Raw genomic sequence first — 13,713 nt, forward strand, 5'->3', positions numbered from 1 at the left:
GTCTTAGGTAATAATATGCGCATTTTTTACAATCGATTTTTACAACCTGATATGCTCCCTCTTCCAGCTCTTAAAACGTAGAAGAAAGAGATTAAGTGAGAAAGAAAATTCATTTTAAATGTACACCTATTCGTTTTCAACATGGTGAGGTCTTCACATTTCAGATAAGAGCGTTCTCTCTGTGACATTGAAATTAAAGCAACTTTTCCCATAAAGCGAAAAGTTAATTGAGGAGATAATTAATTTCATACTCACACCCAGCTGTTTCAATATGGCGACGTCTTCTTCATATTTGTGATAAGAGTCACAGGCGACATCTCCCGTTGCGTTTCCTACGATAACGCCTTTTCCATTGTGCGTGAAATGGTCCCATTGGTTTTCACCTTTATCTATGATTAAGTCTCGTGAGATAATTGTTCCTCAATTGTTCGGCATTATTATTTACCGACATGGAACAATGTTCACTTACCACTTACGTTCCAGGCTCCCTCGACTTGATAAGAAGCCGTGGCTGCTCCCAATACAAATCCTTCAGGGAAATTCAGATCGTCGTCACAATTTATGAACCCGAATTCGCAAATTCTGGGAACAAAGAAAAATGAAACCCTAGTAGCACGGAATAATTTTTGAGACACTTCTTCGTAATCCCTGCTGAACTTCTCAGGCGACAGATTTTTTTAAAACGTCTCGTAGATTTCATTCGGAGATATCTAAAATATGTATCTTGAAAATCTCAACGACGTATTTAGAGTTTAAATAATTTATGAACATATTTAAATATTCGTAAATTATTGAAACTCTAAATATGTCGTATACGAGCATTGAAATATGTTTATAAATTATTCAAACTCTAAATACGTAGTATACGAACACTGAAATTTGTTCATAAATTATTGAAACCCTAAATACGTCGTTGAATTTTTCAAGATATATATTTTAGATATCTCCGAATGAAATCCACGAGACGTCTTAAAAAAATCTGTCGCCTGATATATATATAGTATCACTCACGAAAATGTTGCAATAACAGTCAATCGTAAAATTGTGGAGAGACTCATGGTTTATAATGGAAGTCTCAGACAGAACTAACGTTCTCGTCTTATCACCCCCTCAGTCTTCGTAGTGTGGGGTTATCAATGATTAATAACTTAGTGACATATGTCGCAATATCGTGTCAATTTACTTTCATCCTTAAGGTCTATATATAAATATGAACCTTTCATATCATCTTAACGTTATCATTTCAATTTTTATCCGCGGCCTCTTCTTAGAATACATTGAAAATGGTCTGATCAATTGCGGGCATAATTGCGAATTACCGGTTATCTTATTATCAGCAGTAATAATTTGTACGTAAACATCAGTTTGAAAGTTGTGTCAACATTGTTATTGTATTCCTTTTTTGCAGTTTCTTTGTAGAATAACCAGGAGTTGAGTCCGATCAATTGTGGGCATGATTGCAAATTACCGATTATTTTATTATCAGCAGTGGTAATAGAAATTTGTACGTAAACATCAGTTCGAAAGTCGTGTCAACATTGTTTTTGTATTTTTTCTTTGCAATTTCTTCTTATAATAACTTGGAATTGAGTCCGATCAATTGCGAGTTTAATTGTTAAATTGCACTTCCTCTTACAATGCAAGAAACACGGAAGGAGGAACACCTGTATGGGGAACAACTATTAAATAGGTAACTAGTCTGCCTCCTGGCAAAGCGTTTCGTTTCATAACTATTTCATAAAGAGCCGCTAGTAATGATAACCACATGCAACGAAGGGAAATAGGATACAGAAGCCCTTTCTTAGAATCAATCTTAGAATAGAAAGGTCGTGGAGGCGATATCGACCTATTGAAGGAGGTTCTGCAACTATGTTAATAATGCACTCCACTATCACTATAGAAGGGAAGGAAAGTCTTATTCCAATACTCTTTTCCTTTCTATTTATTCCTTTCCAGGAGATTTGGATTTTGGACCAGAGGTTTGGATTTCATTTTTCACCAAGATGAACATTTAGCTTTTATTTTATATATGTGTTTGATATATGCTTTTATTCGATATATGAGGCACGAGGGAAGCGAAGTTTCATTCCAATACTCTTTTCTTTTTTTCCAGGAGAAAGATTTGGATTTTATTTTTTACCAAGATGAACATTCAGCTTTCATTTTATATATGTGTTTGATATATGCTTTTATTCGATATAATAAATAAAGATTACATCTTTTTTACGTGTTTATGCAACAGTTACATTAACATCGGGCAATAGTTTGCGTTGTCGTATGACTTGTTGCCACCAATATGCAGATTTCTTCCAAGTTCTCGTCCGGTTAGGATCCGTGAAGTTTACATGAACAATGCCGAAGCGTTCGCTGGAACAAAAGAAAATGCAATGCTTCTTTAGCTACCCAGATTGAAATTCATAATCGTATGAGGAGGAAAATCGATTTACGAACAATTTGCAGAGAATTTCATGAATGAAATGTTTGCAGAAGATTTCGCGCATGAAATGTTTGCAACATATGTACGCTTGTTGAATGACAAATTTGTTCTAAATGGTTGTAGCAATTTATTTACTGCACACTCGAGTCAAAGGTCAGTTATGCCATTACCGAGAAACATGTTTTGTTCATGATCATCATATGACGAGGAAAATCAATTTACGAACAATTTGCAGAACATTTCATGCATGAAATGTCTGCAACATATGTACGGACATTGCACTATAAATTTGTCATAAATGGTTGTAGCAATTTATTTACCACATACTCGAATCATAGTTATGCCATAACCGAGAAATATGTTTTGTTCATGATCATCATATGACGCGAAAAATCGATTTACGAACGATTTGCAGAAGATTTCATGCATGAAATGTCCAACATATGTACGCATGTCGCACTTCGTGCGAATTTCGTGCATTTTGTTTAGTTTTTATACACTTATGGTGTTTTTTTTTTTCTGGTCTCCTATAGATACATATTGAATTTATTAATTTTTATATTTACCTGTAACCGCTGCTCCACTCGAAATTATCCATTAGTGACCACGTGTAGTATCTCTTAACATTTACGCCATATTCTTTCATTGCTGTCAACATACTTTTAATGTAATCATGATAGAATTGAATTCTGTCATTGTCATTCATCTCTCCTTTATCTGACATTCCATTCTCCGTAATAAAAAAAGTCATATTCTTGTAGTCACGTGCAAACCTGCGAAGGATGTCGCCGAAACTTTGCGGCACTTGCTGAAACGAAATTAGGAAACGCCTTAATAATTGTCTAATTACATGTCATTGTCCCGTAAATGCTTCACACTATACAAGATAGGTCTCTCATATCAGGTCGAATTTTTTTTAATAACTTTTTACTCCATACTCCAAATTTCAAAAGTTAATTTCTGTTTGAATATTCAATTTATGTATAATTTTTGACGGGAAATGTTTACAAATTATTTAATTGTAAAATTATTTAAAATTAGTAGGAATATAATTGATTGGGTGATTTACTTACAAAAAGCCAAATCGAGGCGGCACGCTTCCAAGATGGATCAAAGGTTCGAATAACTCCTTGATCTCGGGTATACGATGGATCCGGTCCAATTGTGCCATATTCAACCAAATTAGCCGTATAGTAATTAATTCCCAAAAAATCAGACGCTCCCCTATTTGAGAGAAGGAGAGAAGAAATTTAAAATTTGAGAGAAGAAATTTAAAATCTGAGAGAAGAAATTAAAAAATGTAACTTCCATATATGTTCATAAATTATTAAAACTAAATGTGCCATTGAGATTTCCAATAAATATTTTAAATGTCTTCGAATGAAATTTCACATCTTAAAGAATCTATTGCTTGAGATATTTAGCAGAGATTGCAAACAAATAATGAAATTTGATGAGCTTCAGGGCCTATTCATGAAATTTTCCGAGCATCAGGACCTATTCATGAAATTTTATGAGTTACAGGGCCTACTCATGAGAATTCAGGTGTTGCAGGACTTACTAGTGATATTTCATAAGTTTCGGGGACTTATCATGAAATTTCATGAGTTTCGGGGCATTCTCCTGAAATTTCAGGAATTACAGGGCTTACTCATGGCATTTCATGAATTTCAGGACCTACTTTAGGTACTCCATATTCTCGCGGTAAAATTTGAAACAAATCGGTACGCCCATTTCGAATATTGCTATCATCAACAATTTGACTTCTCATACATATATAGTCTAACCTTTTCATATCACCTCATAAAATTTCATGACTTTCAGGACCCACTCATGAAATTTCACGAGTTTCAGGACCTATTCACGAAATTTCATGAGTTTCAGGAAATACTTTAAGTACTCCATATTCCCGCGGTAAAATTTGAAACGGATCGGTACACCTACTTCGGAGAATGTTATCACCAACAATTAGACTTCTCCGACATATCTAGTCTGACTCTTCCACATCACCTCATGAAATTTCATGAACCGATTCTTCTGGATGATAAAAATGGGCACGCATTACCTGATATAATCGACCCACTCCCGTGAGAACTCCGGAAGCCTGGAACTAGGGAACCCTCCGGCTTTGCTCTTATTAGCAACCATTTCTTTCATGAGCTCGGGGTAATCACCGCGCTCGGAAAAAATCGGGTCCAGCTGCCAGCCATTTTTAAACTGATAAGCGATTTCATCCGCGCCAACATTATCATGGTCTTTCGGATAAAAGCTCATGGTGTTGATGACGATCCCGACTTTTCCCTTTTGACTGGGCTCGAACTCCTTCTTGTAGATGTGGTAGGCCCTTGCGTGGGCCTTCAACATGTTGTGCATGCAAAGATAGGTCCCAATTCCGTCCAGCTTTTTTCCTGGAGCATTGATCCCTAGGGAGTACCCAATTAGGCACACCGAATCCGGCTCGTTAAGGGTGGCGAATAATTTCACCTTCTGACCAAATTCCCGAAAGATCACCCTGGCGTATTCGCTGAACCAGTCCACCATCAACTCGTTCGTCCAGCCTCCGTATTCCTCCAGGACCTGGGGATGATCCCACTGGTATATCGTCACCAGAGGCTCGATGTTGTTCGCCAGGAGGGCGTCTATTAGTTTGTTGTAATGGTCCACGCCGACTTTGCTGATCTTGTTCGGGAATCCAGATGGGAGAATGCGAGACCAGCTTATGGAGAAACGGTAGGACTGAAACTGCGGAATTAAATGAACACGTTAATTTGCCCTGCTTTCATTTGAGAAACATCTAGTTAATTTTACTATTGTTTAGATTCCGAGACCAGGTTGTGGAGAAACGGTAGGATTGAAACTGCGAAATGAAGTGGAGATGTTCATTTGCTCTGATTTTATTGGAGTAACATCTAGTTAAATTAATTATTATTTAGATTCCGAGACCAACTTATGGAGAAACGGTGAGATTGAAGCTGCGGAATGAAATGAAGGCTTTCATTTGCACTGCTTTCATTTGAAAATCATCTAATTAAATTAACTATTATTTAGAGTGCGAGACCAGCTTAAGGAGAAACTGTAGGATTGAAGCTGCGGAATGAAATGACGTTCATTTGCACTGCATTCATTTGAGAAACATCTAGTTAAATGAACTATTATTCAACTAGTTTTCATAGTTCGAAAGGGACTCGGATACTTGTCATAGTGAAATGAACTTTTTATTCTGAAGTACGGAATCTAGGAACGTTTTTGAAATTTCTCAGTGTACCCAGTTTCGCGAAAAGTTTCATAAATAGTTTGACGTTTCTATATATACATAATGGCCATTTCATATCAACTTATTGGCATCTATGGGTCAGCAGAAAATTTTTTACCCAAAGTAAATTCACTAACTTAGGCATTCAATTAGCAGTAGAAATCGGCGACTCGATGACATAACCGATTGCGCATGTCATATTTCTTAACATCTGCATGGAAATGAATATTTAACGAGTGATTATGAAAGCCAGGCCATGTCAAGGATTTCATTGATACCAATTTCAAATATTCCGAATCGATTTCCACGGGGATGGGTAATGATATGCGCGAGTACTTGACGTATGACCCGATCAATTTCAGATTGCAGTTTCGTCGCCATCTTTGCATGTTCATATTATTTTCTTCGCGGCATGCAGTGGCGAAAATGTCGAAAAAAGCTCGGCAGAACCTGAAAAATGAAATCCGTAATTTGCACAAAAGCATTGGGGCATTTGTACGAAATGCGGCAATTTATAAATTAATATGCAATTCTTGCATTTCAGGTTTTTCCATGTGAAACGTATGTTATGAAGTGTTTTAAAATGTATGTAAATTTCCATGGATTTTTATCAGTGTAAATGAAAAGGACTAACTGAAAGAAATAATTCATTTGAAATGAACATCTTAAGGCGTTTGAAGGTGGTAACGATTTCATATTTCAGGTAAGAGCGTTTTCTCCGTGACGCTGAAATTAATGCAACTTTTACCACAAATGAAAAGTTAATTGTGGAGATAATTAATTTCATACTCACACCCAGCTTTTTCAACATGGCGACGTCTTCTTCATATTTGTGATAAGAGTCACAGGCAACATCTCCCGTTGCGTTTCCTACGATGACGCCTTTACCACTGTGCGTGAAATGGTCCCACTGGTTTTCACTTTTGTCTGTAATTAATCCCACGGTGAGAAAATTGTTCCTCAATTGTTCGGTCTTATTGTTCATCGACATGGAGCAATGTTAACTTACCACTTACGTTCCAAGCACCCTCGATTTGATAAGCAGCCGTGGCTGCTCCCAATACAAATCCCTCGGGAAATTCCAAATCTTCATCGCAATTTATCAATCCGAATTCGGAAAACCTGGAAAACGATATAGTAAAAATAACAATTGCATGTTTTATTGTTTTTCATTTTTAAACAATTTCTAAAGTCGACGCGTTCGCGATGAGTGGAGTAGTGGATTGTTTGTGTGGATTGTACACATAGAAATATTCCAAGAGCTTAAAAGTGCACTCTCTTGAGTGATAACACTCAAAGTAATTGCCGTTTAAACTCTTATCACCAATATGAATGTTAATAACGTACATGTGATTTGAATACAGGAAAGGACGAATCTATGCGGATACTGACATAAGTAATGAAATTTCCTGGCATGTTTAGTAGACTGTACTTACGTGAATTGTTGTATATCTTAATAATCCAATTATTTATATCGTTTCATAATAAATCGTAGTATTTCAGCGTAATTCATCGCGTTGTGAATTACCGTCAACGGAGGCTACACGCATGTTCTTAAATTAGTAAATGTTGTTTTCTGCCACAATTTTGCATTTCGTAAAAAAAAGTTTCAAACAAAAATTCACCGCAACATGAGTCGGAACAACATTTATTTGGATCATTTTTGGAAAGAATGCGTGTTTAAAGCAGAATATTGTGTTCATTTTGAACAAATGGAAATTGTACTTCTTCCTTGACGAGTTTTAGTGGCAGTTTCTTAAAATAAAATGGTGTACGGGATAAAATAAGTGCTCAAAACCGTAATTACATGTATTGTACTACTTACAGTAAAATTGCGATCACGATCGATCGGAGTATAGTGGAGAGACCCATGTTTTAGAACGAAAGTCTGAGACCGAACTGCTTTCTAGGCACTATATCCCTCAGGTTTTACATAGTCAGGGTTATCAAAAACTATTACTCAGATAAGTATAGTAGTTCCCTACAACATCGGAAACCTGTCGTGATAACAATAATTGACCGTCAAGTTGAAAGGAATATTAACAATTTCCAAAAATAACGCAAGTATGTATCCATACATTGTATAAGTTTATGCTCGTCGGAGCTGATTTCACTTGTGACGTCATATTGGTGAAACAATTAAATTCCTTTTTTACCACAAGTGCAGGAAAAACAATTAAAAATGGATGCAACGTGCATTATAATCCTGAAAGCACCTGAATTATTTTTTTACATACTATTATATTCAAGGCATTACTAAGTAACTATAGTATTTTATTATATTAAGCATGGAAAACAATTATAAGTAGCCGCAATGTGCTTTCCCAATTGTACATTACCATAATTACGAAAGAGGGAAAAATTAGTTGCCAATGAATGCAACAGATGGCGCTTGCGGTCGATTAGAGTATAAAAATTCAAGTATTAAGGACATTTTTGGAGGTTTCTCTATAATCCATATACATAAATGACACGTGGAGTACTTTATTTTGTATAATCGGTACAAATAATTCCGCATGTCCATGTCGTATGGATGTCGCTCATATATAATTCCAAATCAGATTCTAATCAATTACCATAAATAGATACGATCAATATACGTCTTACAAAGAAACAAATCATAATAGTTTATGGAACAATCTTTTGCTGAACACAATCCGTCTGTTTTGTTTATATATAAGATCATGTCTTTCTTACGTGTTCATGCACGATTTACAGAAACATTAGACAATAGTTTGCGTTGTTTTACGACTTGCTGCCACCAATATGCAGATTTCTTCAAAGTTCTTGTTCGGTTGGGGTCCTCAAAGTCTACATGAACAATGCCGAAGCGTTCACTGCAACAAAATGAAATACAATGCTTCTTTAGAAAATTTGTTCGCTACCCCAAATGTGCGATACAAAATGAAATTTAATTATTAATAATGTCAATTTGAATGATTATAAATAAAGTTAATCATCGCAATCAATTGCGTTCGGGTTGCTCGTTTGCAAATTGTATAGGTGACAATTAATTGTATACATTTGCGTGTAATTAGTTCATATTTAAATTAATTAATTAATTAAAAATTTGATTTGATTTGATCATTTAAAAACTTGAGGGCATTTGTATCATGAAATCCGACAGAGTTTCGAGCCAAACACATTTGGGTACAATTTGTACATTTTGTCTCACATGAAATACGCGTTCATATGTTCAGAATGAAATGCAAGGGACTATGTATTGTTTACCTATGGTGCCTTTTGTAGTCTCTTATAGTCCAAATGATTTATTTTAATAATTACCTGTAACCATTGTGCCACTCAAAATTATCCAGGAGCGACCACAGATAATATCTTTTAACATTGACGCCTTCTTCTTTCATTGCTAGCAGCATGCTTTTAATATAATCATGATAGTATTGTATTCTGTGATCGTCATTCATCTCTCCGACATCCGACATTCCGTTTTCCGTAATATACAAAGGAATATTTTTGTAGTCTCGTGCAATCCGACGAAGAGTCTTGCCAAAGCTTTGTGGCACTTGCTGAAACGAAATTAGGAAACACCTTAATAATTGTCTAATTACATCTAATTCTTCCGTAAATCGTTCATACTATACAGGATAGGTATCTCATAAGAGGTCGATTTTTTTAATAACTTTTCACTCCATCCAACAATTTTCATCTGCTTATTTCTGATTGAATCATAAATTAATATCAAATCGAATGGAATGGAAATTTATTCCGACGCGGGAATTTTTAATTGAAAAAAAAGGAGCGAAAATCACTTTTTCACTCTATGAACATTACTTTGGATATCTTCTGTATTGAATGAAATCCAAAAATTAAATCTGAACAGGTTAGAACGAAATAAAGTGTGCACGCGAGTGCAACCATTTTTTTTTTTGTTAGGAATTAGGAAGGAAACTTAGCAAATTATTTTAATGATTCGAGGTAAAATTTCATTTCGTTTTTCGACGTAAACCTTCAGTTAAAGGGTATGTAACAATGTATATAAATTCCCGACGATTTTTATCAGCGTATATAATTGTTCATTTACTTACATAAAGCCAATCCGAGGCAGTTGGCTTCCAAGATGGATGGAAATATTCATTAACTCCTTGATCTCGGAAATATGACGGATCTGGCCCGACTGTGCCGTATTCAACCACATTTGCCGTGTAATAATTAACTCCCAAAAAATCAGACGATCCCCTATTTGAGAGTAAGAATAATTAAATAATTATTAAATTAATCTACGGAATACCCTTCATTGTCTGGGGCCTCATCTGTCTTGAGTCTTTAGTAGGTCCTGAAACTTACGAAATTTCATGAGTAGATCCTGAAACTCGCGAAATTTCATGAGCAGATCCTGAAACTCAGAAAATTTCATTAGTAGACCTGAAACTCATGGAACTTCATGGATTTCAGGATCCACTCGTGAAATTCACGAGTTTCAGGACCTACTCGTGAAAATTGATGAGTTTCAAGAGTTTCTCGTGAAATTTCATGAGTTACAGGGCCTACTCATGGAATTTCATTAGTTTCAGTTCCTACTTTAGGTACTCCATATTCTCGCGGTAAATTTTGAAAGGAATCGGTACATCCACTTCGGAGATTGCTATCGCCAACAATTTGACTACTCAGACATATACAAATAGTCTAACTCTTTCATATCACCTCATGAAATTTCATGAATTTCAGGACCTACTTTAGGCACTCCACATTCCCGCGTGAAAATTTCAAACGAATCGGTGCACCCACTTCGGAGAGTGTTATCACGAACAATTAGACTTCTCCGACATATCTAGTCCGACTGTTTCATATCACCTCATGAAATTTCATGAACCGATTCCTCCGGATGATAAAAATGGGCACACATTACCTGATATAATCGACCCACTCCCGTGAGAACTCCGGAAGCCTTGAACGAGGGAACCCTCCAGCCTTGCTCTTATCAGCCACCAATTCTCTCATGAGCCTGGGGTAATCACCGTGTTCGGAAAAAATCGGGTCCATCTGCCAGCCATTTTTAAACTGATACGAGACTTCCTCTGCGCCCTCATTTTCTGTGTCTTTCGAATAAAAACCCTTGACGTTGATCACGATACCGACTTCGCCCTTTTGAGTCGGCTCGAAATCCTTCTTGTAGATGTGATAAGCCCTTGCGTGGGCCTTCAACATGTTGTGCATGCAGAGATAATCCCCGATTCCGTTCAGCACTTTTCCGGGAGCATGTATGCCTCTAGCATACGCACTTATGCAAACCGAATCTGGCTCGTTAAGGGTGGCGAATAATTTCACCTTCTGCCCAAACTCCTGGAACACCACCCTGGCATAATCGGCGAACCAGTCCACCATCAGCTCGTTGGTCCACCCTCCGTAGTCTTCCAGGGTTTGGGGGTGATCCCAGTGATAGATCGTGATCATCGGCTCGATCCCATTCGACAGAAGGGCGTCGATTAATCTGTGGTAATAGGCTACGCCGTCTTTGCTGATCTTGTTCGGGAACCCGGTTGGAAGAATTCGAGACCAGCTTAAGGAGAAACGGTAGGATTGAAGCTGCGGAAGGAAATGGAGATGTTCATTTGCAGCTGATTTCATTTGAGTAATATATAGTTAAATTAATTATTATTTAGATTCCGAGACCAGGTTATGGAGAAACGGTAGGATTGAAGCTGCGGAAGGAAATGGAGATGTTCATTTGCAGCTGCATTCATTTGAGAAATATCTAGTTATATGAACTATTATTCAATTGGCTTTAATAGTTCAAAAGGGACTCGGACATTTGTCATATCGAAGTGAACTTTTTTTCTGAACTACGAAATTTAGACAATCTAGAAAAACCATGAAGTTAAATAAATTGTTATCGTGTAAAGTATTAATTATATGCAAAAATAGTTTATACAAAAGTTGTAGACCGATTCAAAATGCGCATATTATTACCTACGATTTTTTCTCGTATGACTAACTGTATCTGAGAAAAATGCGAAAAACCTGACATTGTTTTTCGAATTCTTCTCGGAAACAGTCGTACAAGAGAAAGTCTTGGGTAATAATATGCGCATTTTTTTAAATCGATTTTTAGAAACTGATATGATCACTCCTCCAGCACTTAAAACGTAGAAGAAAGAGATTAAGTGAGAAAGAAAATTCATTTTAAATGTACACCTATTCGTTTTCAACATGGTGATGCCTTCACACTTCAGAAAAAAACGTTCTCTCTGCGACGTTGAAATTAAAGCAACCTTTCCCGTAAATGAAAAGTTAATTGAGGAGATAATTAATTTTAAACTCACACCCAGTTGTTTCAATATGGCGACGTCTTCTTCATATTTGTGATAAGAGTCACAGGCAACATCTCCCGTTGCGTTTCCTACGATAACGCTTTTACCACTGTGTGTGAAACGGTCCCACTGGTTTTCACTTTTGTCTGTAATTAATCCCGCGGTGAGACAATTGTTCCCCAATTGTTCGGTCTTATTGTTTATCGACATGGAGCAATGTTAACTTACCACTTACGTTCCAAGCACCCTCGACTTGATAAGAAGCCGTGGCTGCTCCAAATACAAATCCCTCGGGAAATTGCAAATCTTCATCGCAATTTATTAATCCGAATTCGGAAAACCTGGAAAATGATACAGTGAAAATAACAATTACACTTTTTAGTGTTTTTCATTTTTAAACAATTTCTAAAGTCGACGCTTTCGCGATGAGTGGGATAGTGAATAGTTTTGTGTGAATGGTATTCATAGAAACGTTCGAAAAGCTTAAGGGGATGTGAAAGTGGCATCCGAAAGCTCAATTGTTCATGAAACTTTTATTTGAACTGTGTTCATCAAATGGTTTCGAAGTTTACAATGTAAACAAGAAGGCTTCAAGAATGGCCCTGACAACCATGAAACTTCATTTTTAATTGATAATTTCCAAAATTTGTGGAATGAAATTTTGTTTCATTGATTTTCATGGCTGTCAAGACCTTCCTTGTAACATTTTCGTTTACATTGTAAACATTGAAACGATTCGATGCACCCAGTTCAGAGAAAATGTTCATAAACCATCACTTCGAAGCCACTTGCGCATCACTTTAAGTTAGGGAATGTTGTTTTCTGCCGCAATGTTGCATTTTAGAGAAAAAAGTTTAAAACAAGAATTCAACGCAACATAACCCCGAACAACTTTCATATGGATCATTTTTGTAAAGAATGCGTATTTAAAGCAGAATATTGCATTCATTTTCAACAAATGGAAATTATAGTTCCTCTTTGACCAGCTTCAGTGCAAGTTCCCTAATAGTAAATAATTGAAGGGATGAAATACGAGCCCAAAACTGTCATTACATGTATAGTAGTACTTACAAAAAAATTGCGATGACAATCGATCGGAGCATAGAGTAGAGACCCATGTTTTAAGATGGAAGTCTCAGACTGAACTGATTTCTAGAGCAAAATCCCTGAGCTTTTACAGAGAGAGGTTATCAAAAATCATTAATGAGATAAGAACAAATAGTTCAGTACACCATCCGAAACCTGTCCTGATAACAATGATTGAACGTCAAGTTCAATGGAATGTTACTGACTTACAAAGATACTGCATACATGTATCCATACATTGTATAAATTTATGCTCATCAGAGCAGAAGCTTTCAGGTGTAGATGTTGTATTGACGAGACAATTAATTTGTATTCTTACACAAAATACAGGAAAATTATATTAAAATGACTGTGGACCTTGTATTGACTAGACAATTACGTTCAGTACATGTATCCATACATTGTATAAGTTTATGCTCATGATTGCAGAAACTTTCAGGTATGGCCATTGTATTGACAAGACAATTAAATTGTATTCTTACACAAAATACAGGAAAATTATATTAAAATGACTGTGGACCTTGTATTGACTAGACAATTACGTTCAATACATGTATCCATACATTGTATAAGTTTATGCTCATGATTGCAGAAGCTTTCAGGTATGGCCATTGTATTGACAAGACAATTAAATTGTTTTCTTATACAAAGTACAGGAAAATTATTTC

At 36.2% G+C, this 13,713-nt stretch overlaps 3 protein-coding genes across 3 annotated transcripts; all 3 read right to left on the reverse strand.

Moving 5' to 3' along the window:
• Window positions 1-255: 255 nt before the first annotated feature.
• Window positions 256-1,079, reverse strand: LOC111673925 (beta-glucosidase A-like; the record flags this gene model as incomplete). Its single annotated transcript, XM_023432121.1, has 3 exons — window positions 1,012-1,079; window positions 470-582; window positions 256-389 (listed from the first exon to the last, which is right to left on the reverse strand). Coding segments are annotated over exons 1-3 (294 nt in total), but the record flags the coding sequence as incomplete, so codon positions are not given.
• A 1,078-nt stretch (window positions 1,080-2,157) lies between these two features.
• LOC105703348 (myrosinase 1) lies at window positions 2,158-7,603 on the reverse strand. Its single transcript, XM_012431688.1, has 7 exons — window positions 7,516-7,603; window positions 6,700-6,812; window positions 6,484-6,617; window positions 4,503-5,179; window positions 3,511-3,661; window positions 3,004-3,245; window positions 2,158-2,367 (listed from the first exon to the last, which is right to left on the reverse strand). The coding sequence occupies exons 1-7, from the start codon at window positions 7,560-7,562 to the stop codon at window positions 2,232-2,234; spliced, it is 1,500 nt and encodes a 499-aa protein (XP_012287111.1). The 5' UTR covers window positions 7,563-7,603; the 3' UTR covers window positions 2,158-2,231.
• A 551-nt stretch (window positions 7,604-8,154) lies between these two features.
• On the reverse strand, window positions 8,155-13,100 carry LOC105703356 (myrosinase 1). Its single transcript, XM_012431702.1, has 7 exons — window positions 13,031-13,100; window positions 12,188-12,300; window positions 11,972-12,105; window positions 10,558-11,234; window positions 9,737-9,887; window positions 8,976-9,217; window positions 8,155-8,527 (listed from the first exon to the last, which is right to left on the reverse strand). The coding sequence occupies exons 1-7, from the start codon at window positions 13,075-13,077 to the stop codon at window positions 8,392-8,394; spliced, it is 1,500 nt and encodes a 499-aa protein (XP_012287125.1). The 5' UTR covers window positions 13,078-13,100; the 3' UTR covers window positions 8,155-8,391.
• Window positions 13,101-13,713: the final 613 nt, after the last annotated feature.

This window comes from Orussus abietinus, unplaced genomic scaffold (assembly GCF_000612105.2).
Source record: "Orussus abietinus isolate OABI.00-Male unplaced genomic scaffold, Oabi_2.0 scaffold243, whole genome shotgun sequence".
Classification (NCBI taxonomy): Eukaryota; Metazoa; Arthropoda; class Insecta; order Hymenoptera; family Orussidae; genus Orussus; species Orussus abietinus.

Bases quoted from the DNA above. Each gene is read 5' to 3' on its own strand.
- LOC105703348 (XM_012431688.1), bottom strand. From the start codon at position 7,562: ATGGGTCTCTCCACTATACTCCGATCGATCGTGATCGCAATTTTACT. The intron at 3,662-4,502 runs GTAATGCGTGCC...TCTCTCAAATAG, and splicing joins GAGTGGGTCGATTATATCAG to GGGAGCGTCTGATTTTTTGG. The intron at 3,246-3,510 runs GTAAGTAAATCA...ATTTCGTTTCAG, and splicing joins CCGCCTCGATTTGGCTTTTT to CAAGTGCCGCAAAGTTTCGG.
- LOC105703356 (XM_012431702.1), bottom strand. From the start codon at position 13,077: ATGGGTCTCTACTCTATGCTCCGATCGATTGTCATCGCAATTTTTTT. The intron at 12,106-12,187 runs GTAAGTTAACAT...GATTAATTACAG, and splicing joins GGGTGCTTGGAACGTAAGTG to ACAAAAGTGAAAACCAGTGG. The intron at 9,888-10,557 runs GTAATGTGTGCC...ACTCTCAAATAG, and splicing joins GAGTGGGTCGATTATATCAG to GGGATCGTCTGATTTTTTGG.